The sequence below is a fragment of the Pteropus alecto genome, unplaced genomic scaffold (genome assembly GCF_000325575.1).
Source record: "Pteropus alecto unplaced genomic scaffold, ASM32557v1 scaffold312, whole genome shotgun sequence".
NCBI classification, from domain to species: Eukaryota; Metazoa; Chordata; class Mammalia; order Chiroptera; family Pteropodidae; genus Pteropus; species Pteropus alecto.
Window position 1 is genome coordinate 3,685,429 of NW_006433948.1, and position 12,481 is coordinate 3,697,909.

The 12,481-nt window shown below is 37.6% G+C and overlaps 1 protein-coding gene across 1 annotated transcript in view; it reads right to left on the bottom strand.

The window, feature by feature from the left end:
- Nucleotides 1-12,481, bottom strand: part of HDAC8 (histone deacetylase 8) — a 172,802-nt gene that overhangs the window by 91,323 nt on the left and 68,998 nt on the right. Inside the window, exon 9 of the mRNA XM_006908550.2 lies at nucleotides 10,351-10,445. Coding sequence (XP_006908612.1) covers nucleotides 10,351-10,445 — 95 coding nt within the window. The remainder of the gene's footprint in view (nucleotides 1-10,350; nucleotides 10,446-12,481) is intronic.

The following is a 12,481-nucleotide window of genomic DNA, read 5'->3' on the forward strand; positions in this document are numbered from 1 at the left end:
AAGAGACAGGGACTTGCATTCATAAAGGCCAAGGTAGTTAGAAATTGTGAGGCAGAGACAAGCCAAAAAAAGTACTAGAAATATGCATAGAGGTCCCCTTTTCTTTTCTTTTCTTTCTTTTCTTTTTGTTTGTTTGTTTGTTTGTTTTATTAATACCAATATGAACCTGTACAGGGTAAAACTTCACAAAGATAGTCTAGAAAAATTTTCAGGGAAAAGATTACTGAGGAGCTGCAAGATCAACAATTCCTAGATAAATGAGGTATCAGTAGACACTTCAGAGGGACAGTGCCTTTAAAATGGGCTAAATTAGCCCAAGAGCAAAGACTACTCAAGACCTACTGTAAATGAGCTTAAAAGGATCAAACTGATCTACAAAACTTGTCTATCAGAAAAAGTAGATTTCTCTCTAAATTAATACAACAAAATCAAACACTCGACAATGTAAAGCTCAAAATTTTGGCTATCTAATTAAAAAATTACAAAACATACAAGGAAGCAGGAAAATGTGATCTATAACTTAGAGAAAAATCAGTCAACAGAAACAGATTCAGAAATGACAGAGATAATAGAACAGACAAAGATCTTAAAACAGCTATTAGAAACGTGCTCAATATGTTCGAAGATGTAAAGAAAATATGAACACAATGACGAGAGAAATGAACATTTATTTTCCTGGTTATCTTTTTAAAAAAGATTTTATGTAATTGGAAGATATTTTGAAAAACAGAAATTCTAGATATGAAAAATACAGTATTTGAAAGGAAAATTTCACTGGATGGGATTAACAGCAGTTATAAACTGCAGAATAAAAGATTAATAAACTTAAAGGCAAAGCAATAGAAACTCTCCAACATGAATCACAGAGAGAAATAAAAGACTAAAAAATTTTTAAGTGTTGTGGTGACATATAGGATAATAAAACTGGTCTACCCTAGGTTTGACTAGAAGTAGAAGGAGAGAAAAGAAAGGGTAGACAAGAAATAATAGCTGAACTATTTCCAAATTTGACGCAAACAATAAACCCTAGGATCCTAGAAGCTCAATAAATCCCAAAAAGAATAAACACAAAGAAAACCACACCAGGGCACACTGTAATCAAGCTGCTGAAAACTTGTCACAAAGGGCACCGATTATACGAAGGAACAAAGATAAGATTGTTAACAGACTTCTCATGAGGAAATACACGAGCCAGAAAACAACAGAATGATATTTTTAAAGTTCTGAAAGAAAAAAATGATCACCCTAGAACTCTGTACCCAGTGAAACTATCCTTCAAACATTAAGACAAAATAAAGACTTTTCAAACAAAAGCTGAATCTGTTGCTAGCAGACCTACATTGTTAAAAAATTACCTGAAGTTCTTTAGGCAGAATGTAACTTTTACCAGATGGAAACTTGGATTTGTACAGAAGATTGGAAAATACTGGAGAAGGTAAATATATAGATAAATATAAAAGATATTTTCTTATTCAACTTTTAATTTCTTTAAATGATGATTTAGGGCCATATCGGGCCAGTGGTGGCTGCATATGTGCTGACTGCAAAGACGTGCCACTGAAGGTCACGGAGGAGTGAGACAGGCAGTCCAGACAAAAGGTGGCACAGTCCATCTGGGGAGATAGAGGGTGTGGTCCAGAGCTGTTCAGAGCTGGTGCATTCTAGCCTGAGCATTGTATCCTTTGGCTGGTATGGGTAGGTGTCTAGTCTACCTGTACCCCCTGTTGAGGCCCATAGAGTAGGTGCCCCTACTACGAGACCTCCTGCCTGGTTGGGCTCTGGATCCATCCGTTCCTTTAAGTTCCTTAGTTTTTCCCTCTGAAGAACTGGCACCAATACCCGTGCCTGGACTCCCTAACCACAACAGACATGTGGAAAATGGATCCTTGGTTATACCTGACTTAATCTCTGTGACTTTATTAGTTTTGAAATCCCATAATTTTACTTCCACCTAGATAGAAACAGAATGAATTGTGACTTAATAAAGGGACATTAGGAGACTTGCTTTCTCAAATCAGAGCTGCAACATCTATGTTTAAAGAAGCTGAAAAAGATGAATCTGAAATATGAGTGAAGGCTCTGACTCATGGAAGGAAGACATTTACTTCAGAGACGGGGTAAAACGTAAGTAAGAACCAAAAATATGATTAAAATTAGCTTTATATATGTCATTAATTTACCTTATAGTGTCTTATGCACAGAATATTTTCATAGTTCCAAAATAATTCACTATTTAAGTGGTGGCATCATTTTCAGACCATTCATTCAAAGTTAAAGGGAAATCGAATATTTTAAGTATACACATGATGAGCTTATCAAAACCCCCAAATTGTTAGAGCTTTTCAAACTAGAAATGAAAAAGTCACTGAAGCATCTTATGCATAAGTTATTGCATTGCATGGGTTGGAGAAATGCACATAATAGCTTAGAGACCAATAAAGCCTTGGACAGTTGACATTGCTCAATGCCTACTGCATGAAAAGTCAGTAAAATAACTCACAGTACTGCCTCTTTTCAATGACACAGTAACTTGTTTATTTAAACAGTTAGCTCTAAACATGAAGGCTTAGTTGTGGTCTCGTTTGCAGAATTGTACTTTCCCTTTACAAACAGATAAGTCCACAGATGTGGCTGGACTTGCTGTTTTGCTTGTATTCATGCGGTATCGGCACCAACTATCTTTGAAGAAAACCTTTTTTATGTCAATGGTTGGCAACAAACACAAGTCATACAAAAATACCGAAAGTGCTGAATAACTTGTTTGAATCTCATGGTTTATCCTCGAGCAACTTTGTTTATATTTTCACAGAGGCGCAAATGCAGAAGTGGATAGAACAGCTGGCACTATGGTACACGTGAAGGCAGCAGCACCAAGGTATATCAGCAGTTATTTTATTCTTTACTGTCATGTACTCACAGCAAAAAAAAATCAATTTTACTTAAGAATGTCCTTGGTGAAGCACTAAAAATGATTAAATCTTAATCCTGGATTTAATATTGTGTGACAAAACAGGAGGTATGAAGAAAGTGCTTCTGTTATAAACTATACTATGGTGGTTGTCTGGAGGAAAAGCACATTTGTGATTAAGCTGTGGCTTAACTAGCCGCTTTTCATGGAACACCATTTTTGCTACAAAGAACAACTGATGGAAAAACCATGATTAAATACTTGGATATTGAGCAGATATTTTCTGAAAAATGAAGTGAGCCTATCGCTTTTAGGGTAAACAACTGACGTTGTTGCCAATGATAATATTCATGGTTTTGAGTGAAAATTAGAATTTTGAAAAACTTCATTCTGCCAGTGTAAGCTTGACAGCATCCCAAAAGTTAAGCGTCGTTCCACTGAGATCGATGGGGATACCAGCCAATGGGATTTTTTGATATTGTATAAAATGTTTCAACATCTGTAATATGTGCATAACTCAATATTTTCCAAATAATCGATATGTATAAGATGACTGAATTTTAATGTAACAATAAAAAGTTCATTGATATGGTTTCAGATTCCACCAGCATTAACCTTTAAGAAACCACCATTTGCAGAGTTTTTGTATAGTATTGAAGAAAGAATATCCATAATTATCAGCAGAGGTTATTAAAGTACTTGTCCCTTTTCCAACTATGTATTTATGTAAGGCTGAATTTTCTTCATATACTTTAACAAAAACAACATCAAAATACATTGAATGTAGAAGCACGTATGAGAAACCAACTGTCATCTATTAAGCCAAATGTTACAGATGTGACAAATGTATAGCGATGCCATTCTTTTCATGAAATTTATTTTTGTCTTGGCTATACGGTTATTTTTGTCTTGGGTATACGGTTATTTGTGCTAACGTGTACTGAACTTAGTATTCTTATTTTAAATGAATTAATATTTTTAAAATGTAAGAAAATAGAATCGACTGCTTAAAGCAAGACAGTAACAATGTATCATAGGGTTTATAACATATGCAAAAGTAAACTCTATGACTACAATAGCACAAAGGAAGGAAAGTGGAAAAATGGAAGAACATTACCATAAGGGTGCCATATTATACATGAAGGAGGGTAATACTATTTGAAGGTAGGCTATAAGTTAAAAATGCATACTGTAAATCTCAGAGCAACCACAGAAAAAGCAAACCAAGAGTTATAACTCATGAACAAAGAAAGGAGATAAATGAAATCCTAAAAAAATATTTACTTAATTCAAAAGAAGGCAGGAAAATAGAAAGGAACAAAGAACAGATGAGACACAAAATGAAAAGGAAGATGGATTTAAACATAAACATATAAATAATTTAAACATAAGTGGTGTAGATACCCCCAACAAAAAGGCAGAGATTGTCGAACTGGATAAAAAATCATGCCCCGACCACATGCTATCTGTAAGAAATCCAATTTAAATATGAAGATACAAATAGGTTAAAGTAAAAGAACAGAAAAAGATATACCGCACAAATAATCATAAGGATACAGGTGTAACGATATGAAAATCAAACAAATAAAGGAACAGTACTAGAGATAAAGAAGGACATTTCATAAAAATAAAGGGGTCAATTCATCAAGAACAGATAACAACCCTAAATATGTATACAATAAGAAAGCTTCAAAAATACATGAAACCAAAGCCGACATGACTGAAAAGAAAAACAGCCAAATCCAAAATCGTGGTCAGAGATTTCAACTCTCTCAGTAGTTGAGAGAACAAGCTGACAGAAAATCAGGAATATAGAAGACATGAATAACACTCCTAACCAACCGGATCTAATTCATGATACAAAATGTTATCCAATAATAGCAAAATACACATTCTTTGCAAATTGCACACGAAACATTCACCGAATTAGATCCTACATTATTAGGTCATAAAACAAATTTCAACATATATTAAAGTACTGAAATCATGCAAAGTATGCTACCTGAGCACAACAAAAATAAATTAAAATTAATATAAACAGAAAAACATCTGAAAAGTCTTCAAATATTTAGAACTCAAATTTTAAAGTCCCACACCTCTAAATAACCTTATCGGTCAAAGAAGAAAATCAGATGATATTTATTTTGAAACAAATGAAAATGAAAACAATATATCAGAATTAGTGGGATGCAGCTAAAGCAGTGCTTAGACAGACATTTATAGCATAAAGTGCTTATATTAGAGAAGAAGAAATGTTTAAAATCAATGAACTAAGTGTCTATCATTAGAAACTAGAAAAAGAACTAAAAATCAATACAAAGTAGAAAGGAGGACATAACAGATAAATGAGCGGAAATAATGAAATAGAAGAGAAAAATAAAGTCTAAACTAAAAGCTGGTTCTTTGAAGAAAATAAACTACAGTTCAATACAACTGATAAACCACGAGCTAAAACAATCAAGAAAAAAGACCGAAATCAGCAATACTAGGAATGAATGAGAGGATATCACTACAACTCCTATAGATCTAAAAAGAATAATAAGGGAATATTATGAGTAAATTGGCAAATTCCTTGAAGACAAATTATCAATGTGGAAATGAGAAGAAATAGAAACTCTGAATAGCCATATAACTAGTAAAGAAATAGAATTCGTAATTAATAACCTTCCCATGTAGAAAACTCCAGGCTCAAATGTTTCCACTGGTGAATTCTAACAAACATTTATGTAGGACGTAAGTATCAATTTTACGTGAACTCTTTCAGAAAATAGAAGAGGCCAGGGTACTCCTCAAGTCATTTTATAAGATCAGCATTGCCCTGATATCAAAACTAGACAAAGACATTACAAGAAAAGGAAACAACAGGTCAACATCTGTTACCACCATAGACAAAAAAACTTCCTTGACAAATATTCAGCAAACTAAATCCAGCAATATATAAAAAATAATAATATACCATGACCAAGTAGGATTTATTCCAGGAATGTAAGGTTAGTTTAACATTAAAATAAAATAACAACTACTGTAATGTACTGTATTAATAGAATAAGAGGACACTGTAAGATCATTTCAATAGATGAAAAAAAAAGCATTTAACAAAATCTGACACTCATTTGTGAGAAAAATTCTCAGTAAATTAAGAATAGAAGAGAACTTTCTTAACCCAATACAGGACATTTACAGGGGGAAAAAAACCCTACAGCTAACGTCACACTTTAGAGTGAAAGATTAAGTGCTTTCCCCCGAGATTGGGAACAAGACAAGGATTTTCAATCTCATCAGTTCAATTCGACATTGCATTGGAGGTCCCAACCCATGTAACAAGGCAAGAAAAAGAAATAAAAGGCATGAATAAGTAAAAAGGAATAAGTAAAACTCTCTTTATTCACAGATGACATGTTTGTATACATGGAACATGCTAAGGAATCTACAAAAAAGCTACCAGTGCTAATGAGTTTTGCAATGTCACATTATTTTAGATAAACATAAAAAATCGATTGTATTTCTATATTCTAGCTATAAACATTTGGAAATTAAAATTTAAAAGTCCCATTTATAACATCAAAATCATGAAATACTTAGGGATAAAATTAACAAAATTTGCTGAAAAGCATAAATTAAAATTTGAAATAAAAGACTTAAGTATGGAAAAGTATAGCAAATTCACGAATTGAAAGATTAAATATTGTTAAGATGTTATTTCTCACCAAATCAATCTATAGTTTCATTGTAATCTACAGATTGCGCTGTAGGACTGTTTTACACTAGCAGCATATAGTTGTATGTAAATCAACTTAATCATTTTTCAGTGGCTACATATATTCCATCATGAGAATGAGGCAGAGTTTATCCAACCAGTCCATCAAAAGTGGCTGGCTAAGTATTTCTTGTTCACTAAATTGTTTATAAATGTACCTGATGATTCAGGTATATACGTATACCTGACATATCTGTATATATGTATCCATATATGTATATATAAGTACAAATACAACTGCCTTACCCTATGTTAGATCATAGGATCCAAACAGTATAACTGTACTATAGAATGTTCTTATATCTAATAGTCCATAAGCCTTATTACACGGAGTGGGTGATTTGCTGAATTAGCCATGTACTGGTCTTTTTATGGGACTGCCTCCTTATTCTATGCGTGGTTGGCCAACATGGTTCTCCCGTTCTTGAGCTAGGACTAACTCCCTGATCACCGGCTTTATGGCATCACTAGTTTTGTATCTCATGAGGGTGATGACTGAAATCTCACCACTAATCACTTCTAATATTTGTGCTGGGCTTGCCTTCCCAACTCCCCTCCCTTCATTGACAACCCAGTGTTTTCCCATGGATACATCTGTTTCCTACAGCTGGTATCCACCTGGTACTTCCTGCAAAGGACGGGTACTTGCTACTGGGGTTAAACTGTTTCCAGAAAAAGGCGAGATTACGCATCCACTCCATCCTTCCGTCTTGAAAACAGAAGTTTTCCAACGTGAATGCTGAGACATGGATTACTCAAGCACTCATTCATTCAGTTGTTCATTCAATGAATGAAAACCAACTAGGTGGATAGTTAATGCTGCTAAGAATTGGGGGTGGGGAGGACTGCAGAGAACCCAAACACAGATGACCAAATGAATGGTACAGACCAGAAGTGTTATAGAAGTGTATCTGAACCTTGTAACAGAGAAAAAGTGTAAGCAAGCTCTTTAGTATAGCATTCAAGTGGCTTCATAATCTAGCTCTCATTTCTATTCAAGCCTAATCCCTCCCATTCTCTCTCATAAACCCTAGGTTCTACTACTGTCTCAAACTTCTCACCGGCTCCACGAGGCACCATTTCCTTTCCCATCTCTGTTTCCTTTGCCTAGAATGCCTCTCCCACTTCTTCAGCTGGCAAACGCCCAATCAGCCTCCAAGATTCAGTTCAAAGTCCTGATGAAACATTTCCTCTATGCTCCTCATCTGTCCTGGATTCGAACACATTATTCTGTCGCCTTTATTAGATGATGAGGTTTTTGAGGGCACTGGGTTTATCTTGTTGGTCATTGTATCTCTGAACCCAGGTCTGAATAGGGTCGGGCAAGTAGTGGGGGCCCAGTGAATAGTTGTTAAATGAAGGGACAAATGAACACGAAGGAAGAGCTGAAAGGCTCTGGGTATATTTAGGTAAAGGATCTCTAAAGGCATAAGGCTGGAAGCAGGACCTAGGAAGATGGCATGCTGAGATGTGAGGGCGGGGAGGTACTTGGAGGAGGAAGAGGATTATTATTCCAGGAGAGAGAAGAACAAAAGCCCAGGACTGAGGAGGGAAGACAGTGAGGGGGTCAGCTGACTGCTGCACTGTCTTGACCCTGTCACCGACTAGACTTCTCAGTTATATTTTCAGCTCCTAGAGGGCAGGGTATTTTGTACACTCCTTTGTATCCTGTTTATGTTTGATGTGCATCTCCATGGTCAGTGTTCCGACTGTCTTGTGCTTCTTATTCTGCTCTGTAGCAGAATGATTTTTGTACCTACATATTCTCCCAGCGCTTATACCACCCTCCTTCTTGGCTGCTTGAGGTAGGGGATGAGGTCTCGGTGTCTCTGCGTCTCCCAAGACACCTACCACAGTGCCTGGCACACGATGGGAGCTCAGTAAATATTTTGATCTACCATTTATTGATCTGATTAGAGAGGACCACAGGCATATTTGTGTGCAACTGCGTATTGTGGCACAAAACTTATATATGCCTTCACACTGCATAGTCTACTTTTGACAATTTTTATTAAAATATTATCTTATTGTACCTGGAAGACTGTCATTTCAATTTTCTTCTTTGTTCTTTCTTAGATGACTCACATCTCTAATACCAGAAGGACAGAAGGGATTCAAAAAGGCTTTGGACAAACTTATGAGCGACAAAGTCATAAATGTCTGGGCATAAGAAGTCGTCAAGAGCACGCAAAGGGAAAGGAGAAAATTTGCATTTCAAAAGTGCCTATTATGTGCCAAGAAGTGTACGTTAGGTACTTGACGTACGTATATCTCATTTAATCTGGCAGCATATGTCACTGTAAATACAGGACACACCTATAAGGCCAAGCCCACGTTCACTGAGGCAAACGGCCTCCCCAGGTACCAGAGGCGATATTCACCTTTATTAAATTTTTATCAACCGTTAAGACGAAGGAATCTATGGATTTGCATCGTTTCCTAGGAACTCCTTTTTGACATAACTTGATCAGTTTTTGAAGTCTCAGTGCTTTAAATTCCAATGCAATCTGAGATACTCCCACAGCAATAACAGCGATTGCATTTGTTCACAAATGTAATTTGTTCGCTTACCCTTCTATTTCATAAAGCTTCCAAATACTGCATAAAGGTAAGTCAGGAAAAGAGACTTCTATTAACCCTGACACCAGCGAATTGTCTCGAATTATAGTTTGCCTTCTCTTTGTATTCTAGACACATCGAGTAGGTTTTCTGAGATACATATTATACCTCATCCATGGATAGAAGAAAATTGGAAGGAAATTAGTTTGAGTTGTTTCTAAATTTTAAAAAATAATAGTAACTTTCAAAAACATAACGCTCCCTAGTGTACATCCTCCGCATCTGGCAGGAATGGAAACGTTACAAGCCGAGTGAGAGTGGGGGCAGGTACTGCTTCATTACTCTAAGTCACACCGTCGGAGGCCTGTGGCTCCACATCCTGACCTGCGATAGCGTACTTCCTGCCAGGTGTGGGTTGGCGGGAGGGGAGGGGGCACACCTCCGGGTAAGGGATTACCAGCACACTCATGGGTCCCAGACAGCTTTCTAGTCACCTACTTTGGGAAAACTAGAACAGACATCTTGGCTTTGGAAAACATCCAGCCCATCTCATGTGATCAAAGCAAATGGCGAGTTCGAACGGCACGCTTCGCCTTTCGGATGGTCCTGTCCCAAGCTCTGTGCGCCGCGAATCTCTGCACAAACACCAGGCCCGTCTCTGTGCTGATCACCTGCTTCTTAAATTTTACGTTCGGCAGAGCAAACGAGAGACCAGAACTACCACCAAGGAACACAGGTGCGACACACTGCTTATGGGACTTTCTAAAGATAGACGGGAACCCCGCTCACACATTTCGCAAACTGCCCCTTCTTCTGTGAGGCTAGGGGATGAAAATATGCACATATTCCAAAGAGTTCTTTGTGTGAACAGGTGACCCCTTCCCACAGTCTGTGTAATTAATTGAGAAATTAAAGTTAGTTGGCCTTTGAGATCTCTCGTAAAAAAAGGCAGAAGGTCTTGGATATTTTGGAACAAGAGTCCACTATTCTGCCAAGACAGTGTGTTATTGTTATTGGAGTGTCTCTCAACAAAACGGTATTGAGTGGCGAGGACGTGATTTTGATTAGGTGGAATGACTCAGCTCTTCCCCTTAAAGAAGAGAGGACTTGTCAGAGCCTTACTTACCTCATGATCCGGGATCTCTGAGGACAGCGTTTTCCCTAGGATGACCCCGGTCAAGTATGTCCAGCACCGAGCCGTGTTGGCGAGGTTATAGCCTCCTATCTCCACCAAGAATTGTGAAGTTAGGAAAGAACAGTCACAAAACAGCAGGAGAGGGAAGGGGGTGAGGAAGGAGAGAAAAATGTTTTAATAAAAGGGCTAAAGGGACAACTCCAACTCGCAGAACTTCACCCAAACAACCCCTTATGATATTTTTTCAACCGCCCAGTCAGAGCTTGCCCAGTGCGGAACTGAGAACTCCAAGAAATATGCTCCCTAGGATTCTAAGCCCCTCGGATCCAGCAAGACTCATTGGCAAGACCGGATCTTGCCGGAACCTGGATCTCTTGAGGTGACCTACCCGACGTGACAGCTTGCACGATGCACTTTGCGACACTTCTATAAAATGTGACTTGTACGTGAAAGCTATTGGCAGATGTAGTCCTAGACATGTCCAGGAAAGAGAAAAGGAAAATGCTGACAGAAACAGAGTTTCTTCTTTTAACATCAGCATTCCTTTTCTTTGCAAAACGCAGGCCTAGTAGCAGAGATCAAACAGAATGGGACGAGGAAAACACTGCTGAGTGACGCTCTGACCCATCTCGTCAGGTCCTGTCACAGTCACCCAGGAGCCATATTATACTGGCTAATAATCAGCACGTTTTTGTTCTGAATAGATGCATTCTGCCATGCAAGCAGAAGAACGCTGGCCTTTAGCTAAATTCCAAGAGGGTAAGGATAAACTGGAGTGATCTCCTAACCTCGATGTAGCCTGAGGGAAGTAGACTCTGGTCTATTTTAGGACGACCATATAATTTATCATCCAAACCGGTATGCTTTTAAGAGTAAAGAGATACTATCAACAATTACACTGGGATGACATGTATAAGCTGGGACGCATGGCCACCCTTTTCTTAAGCCTTTCTACTCTTTGAAAGATCGGGGATGCTGGGGCTTCTGGAATGTGTCTTTTACGCCTCAATAAGGTCTACTGAAGCTTGGGGATGTGGCCATCTTCACTAATTGTCTCTGTGTTGTCAGAGGCTGAGAGTTTAAGTGAAGTAGTACAGGTGTTACTTTAAACGCTCCTGATGTAGAAAATCTGAATTTATAAGATCGACTGACTGGGAGTGATTATTTGATTTCAAAAGTGAGTCACTATAGGTTTTAAGTAATGAGCTCTCTCTGGTGTACATATAATATGATTTGATTCGCAAAAATTCCATTCACGCACAGGCATTTTCAAGAATACACATATTGCAAAAGCCAAAACTTTGGGCCGAGAAAGCAAAGAGGCTTTGAAAATGCTAAGTAAAGGTTGTAGCCTCAAACAAAAGTCGAATTCGCAGATGTATGTTGTGGAAAAGGCCTTTGCTCTCCTCCCCTAGCTGTACCTGTATCATAATCACTACCCTTAGTGCCATCAAGGAAAGTAATATGTCACACGGTACTTATCAATTTTATCTTTTCCCTGAGTTAAAGTTAATACATTTCTTTCCAGCTTTTCATAAGAGGTTGTCTCTTGGGAGCGCCTTTAATTTTGATCCCTCTAGAGTCTGCGGCTGCCATGGACCAGGCTTGTGCCTTTGTACTGAACGCTCACTCGTTTGCATCAAGTCTTCCCACGATCTCCCCTAATTTTGGTTTTCACAACAGGTTGACAAAACAAGTTCTTAGCTGTCCCATGATACATACATTTTAAATTCGATCGACTTGACCATATTACTTTAACACATCAATCCACTCATTCAATAAAATAAAGATTGTGCCAGCTACATAGACAGAAGATTCTAAGCAAGGCATCTTCAAAGGCAAGAATGTTCAGTTGACTCTTTAGATCTCTTGATTTTACTTTATTGCAACGAATCCATGTTCTTTTTTTTGTGGGGGATGTGAATTCCTGAAATTGGCTTAGGTTTGATTAATTCATGTGTTTACTACATATATTGAGGAGGGTTAGAATTTTAGCAGTATGTTTCCAAAACATGACTATTAGAACTGAGAATTGGAGACTACGCTGAGAGGAGATGGATCCGAGTTCCCTCGGGGTAACATCCTCTATCCTTAATAAGATATGATGTCATCTTTAAGTCAA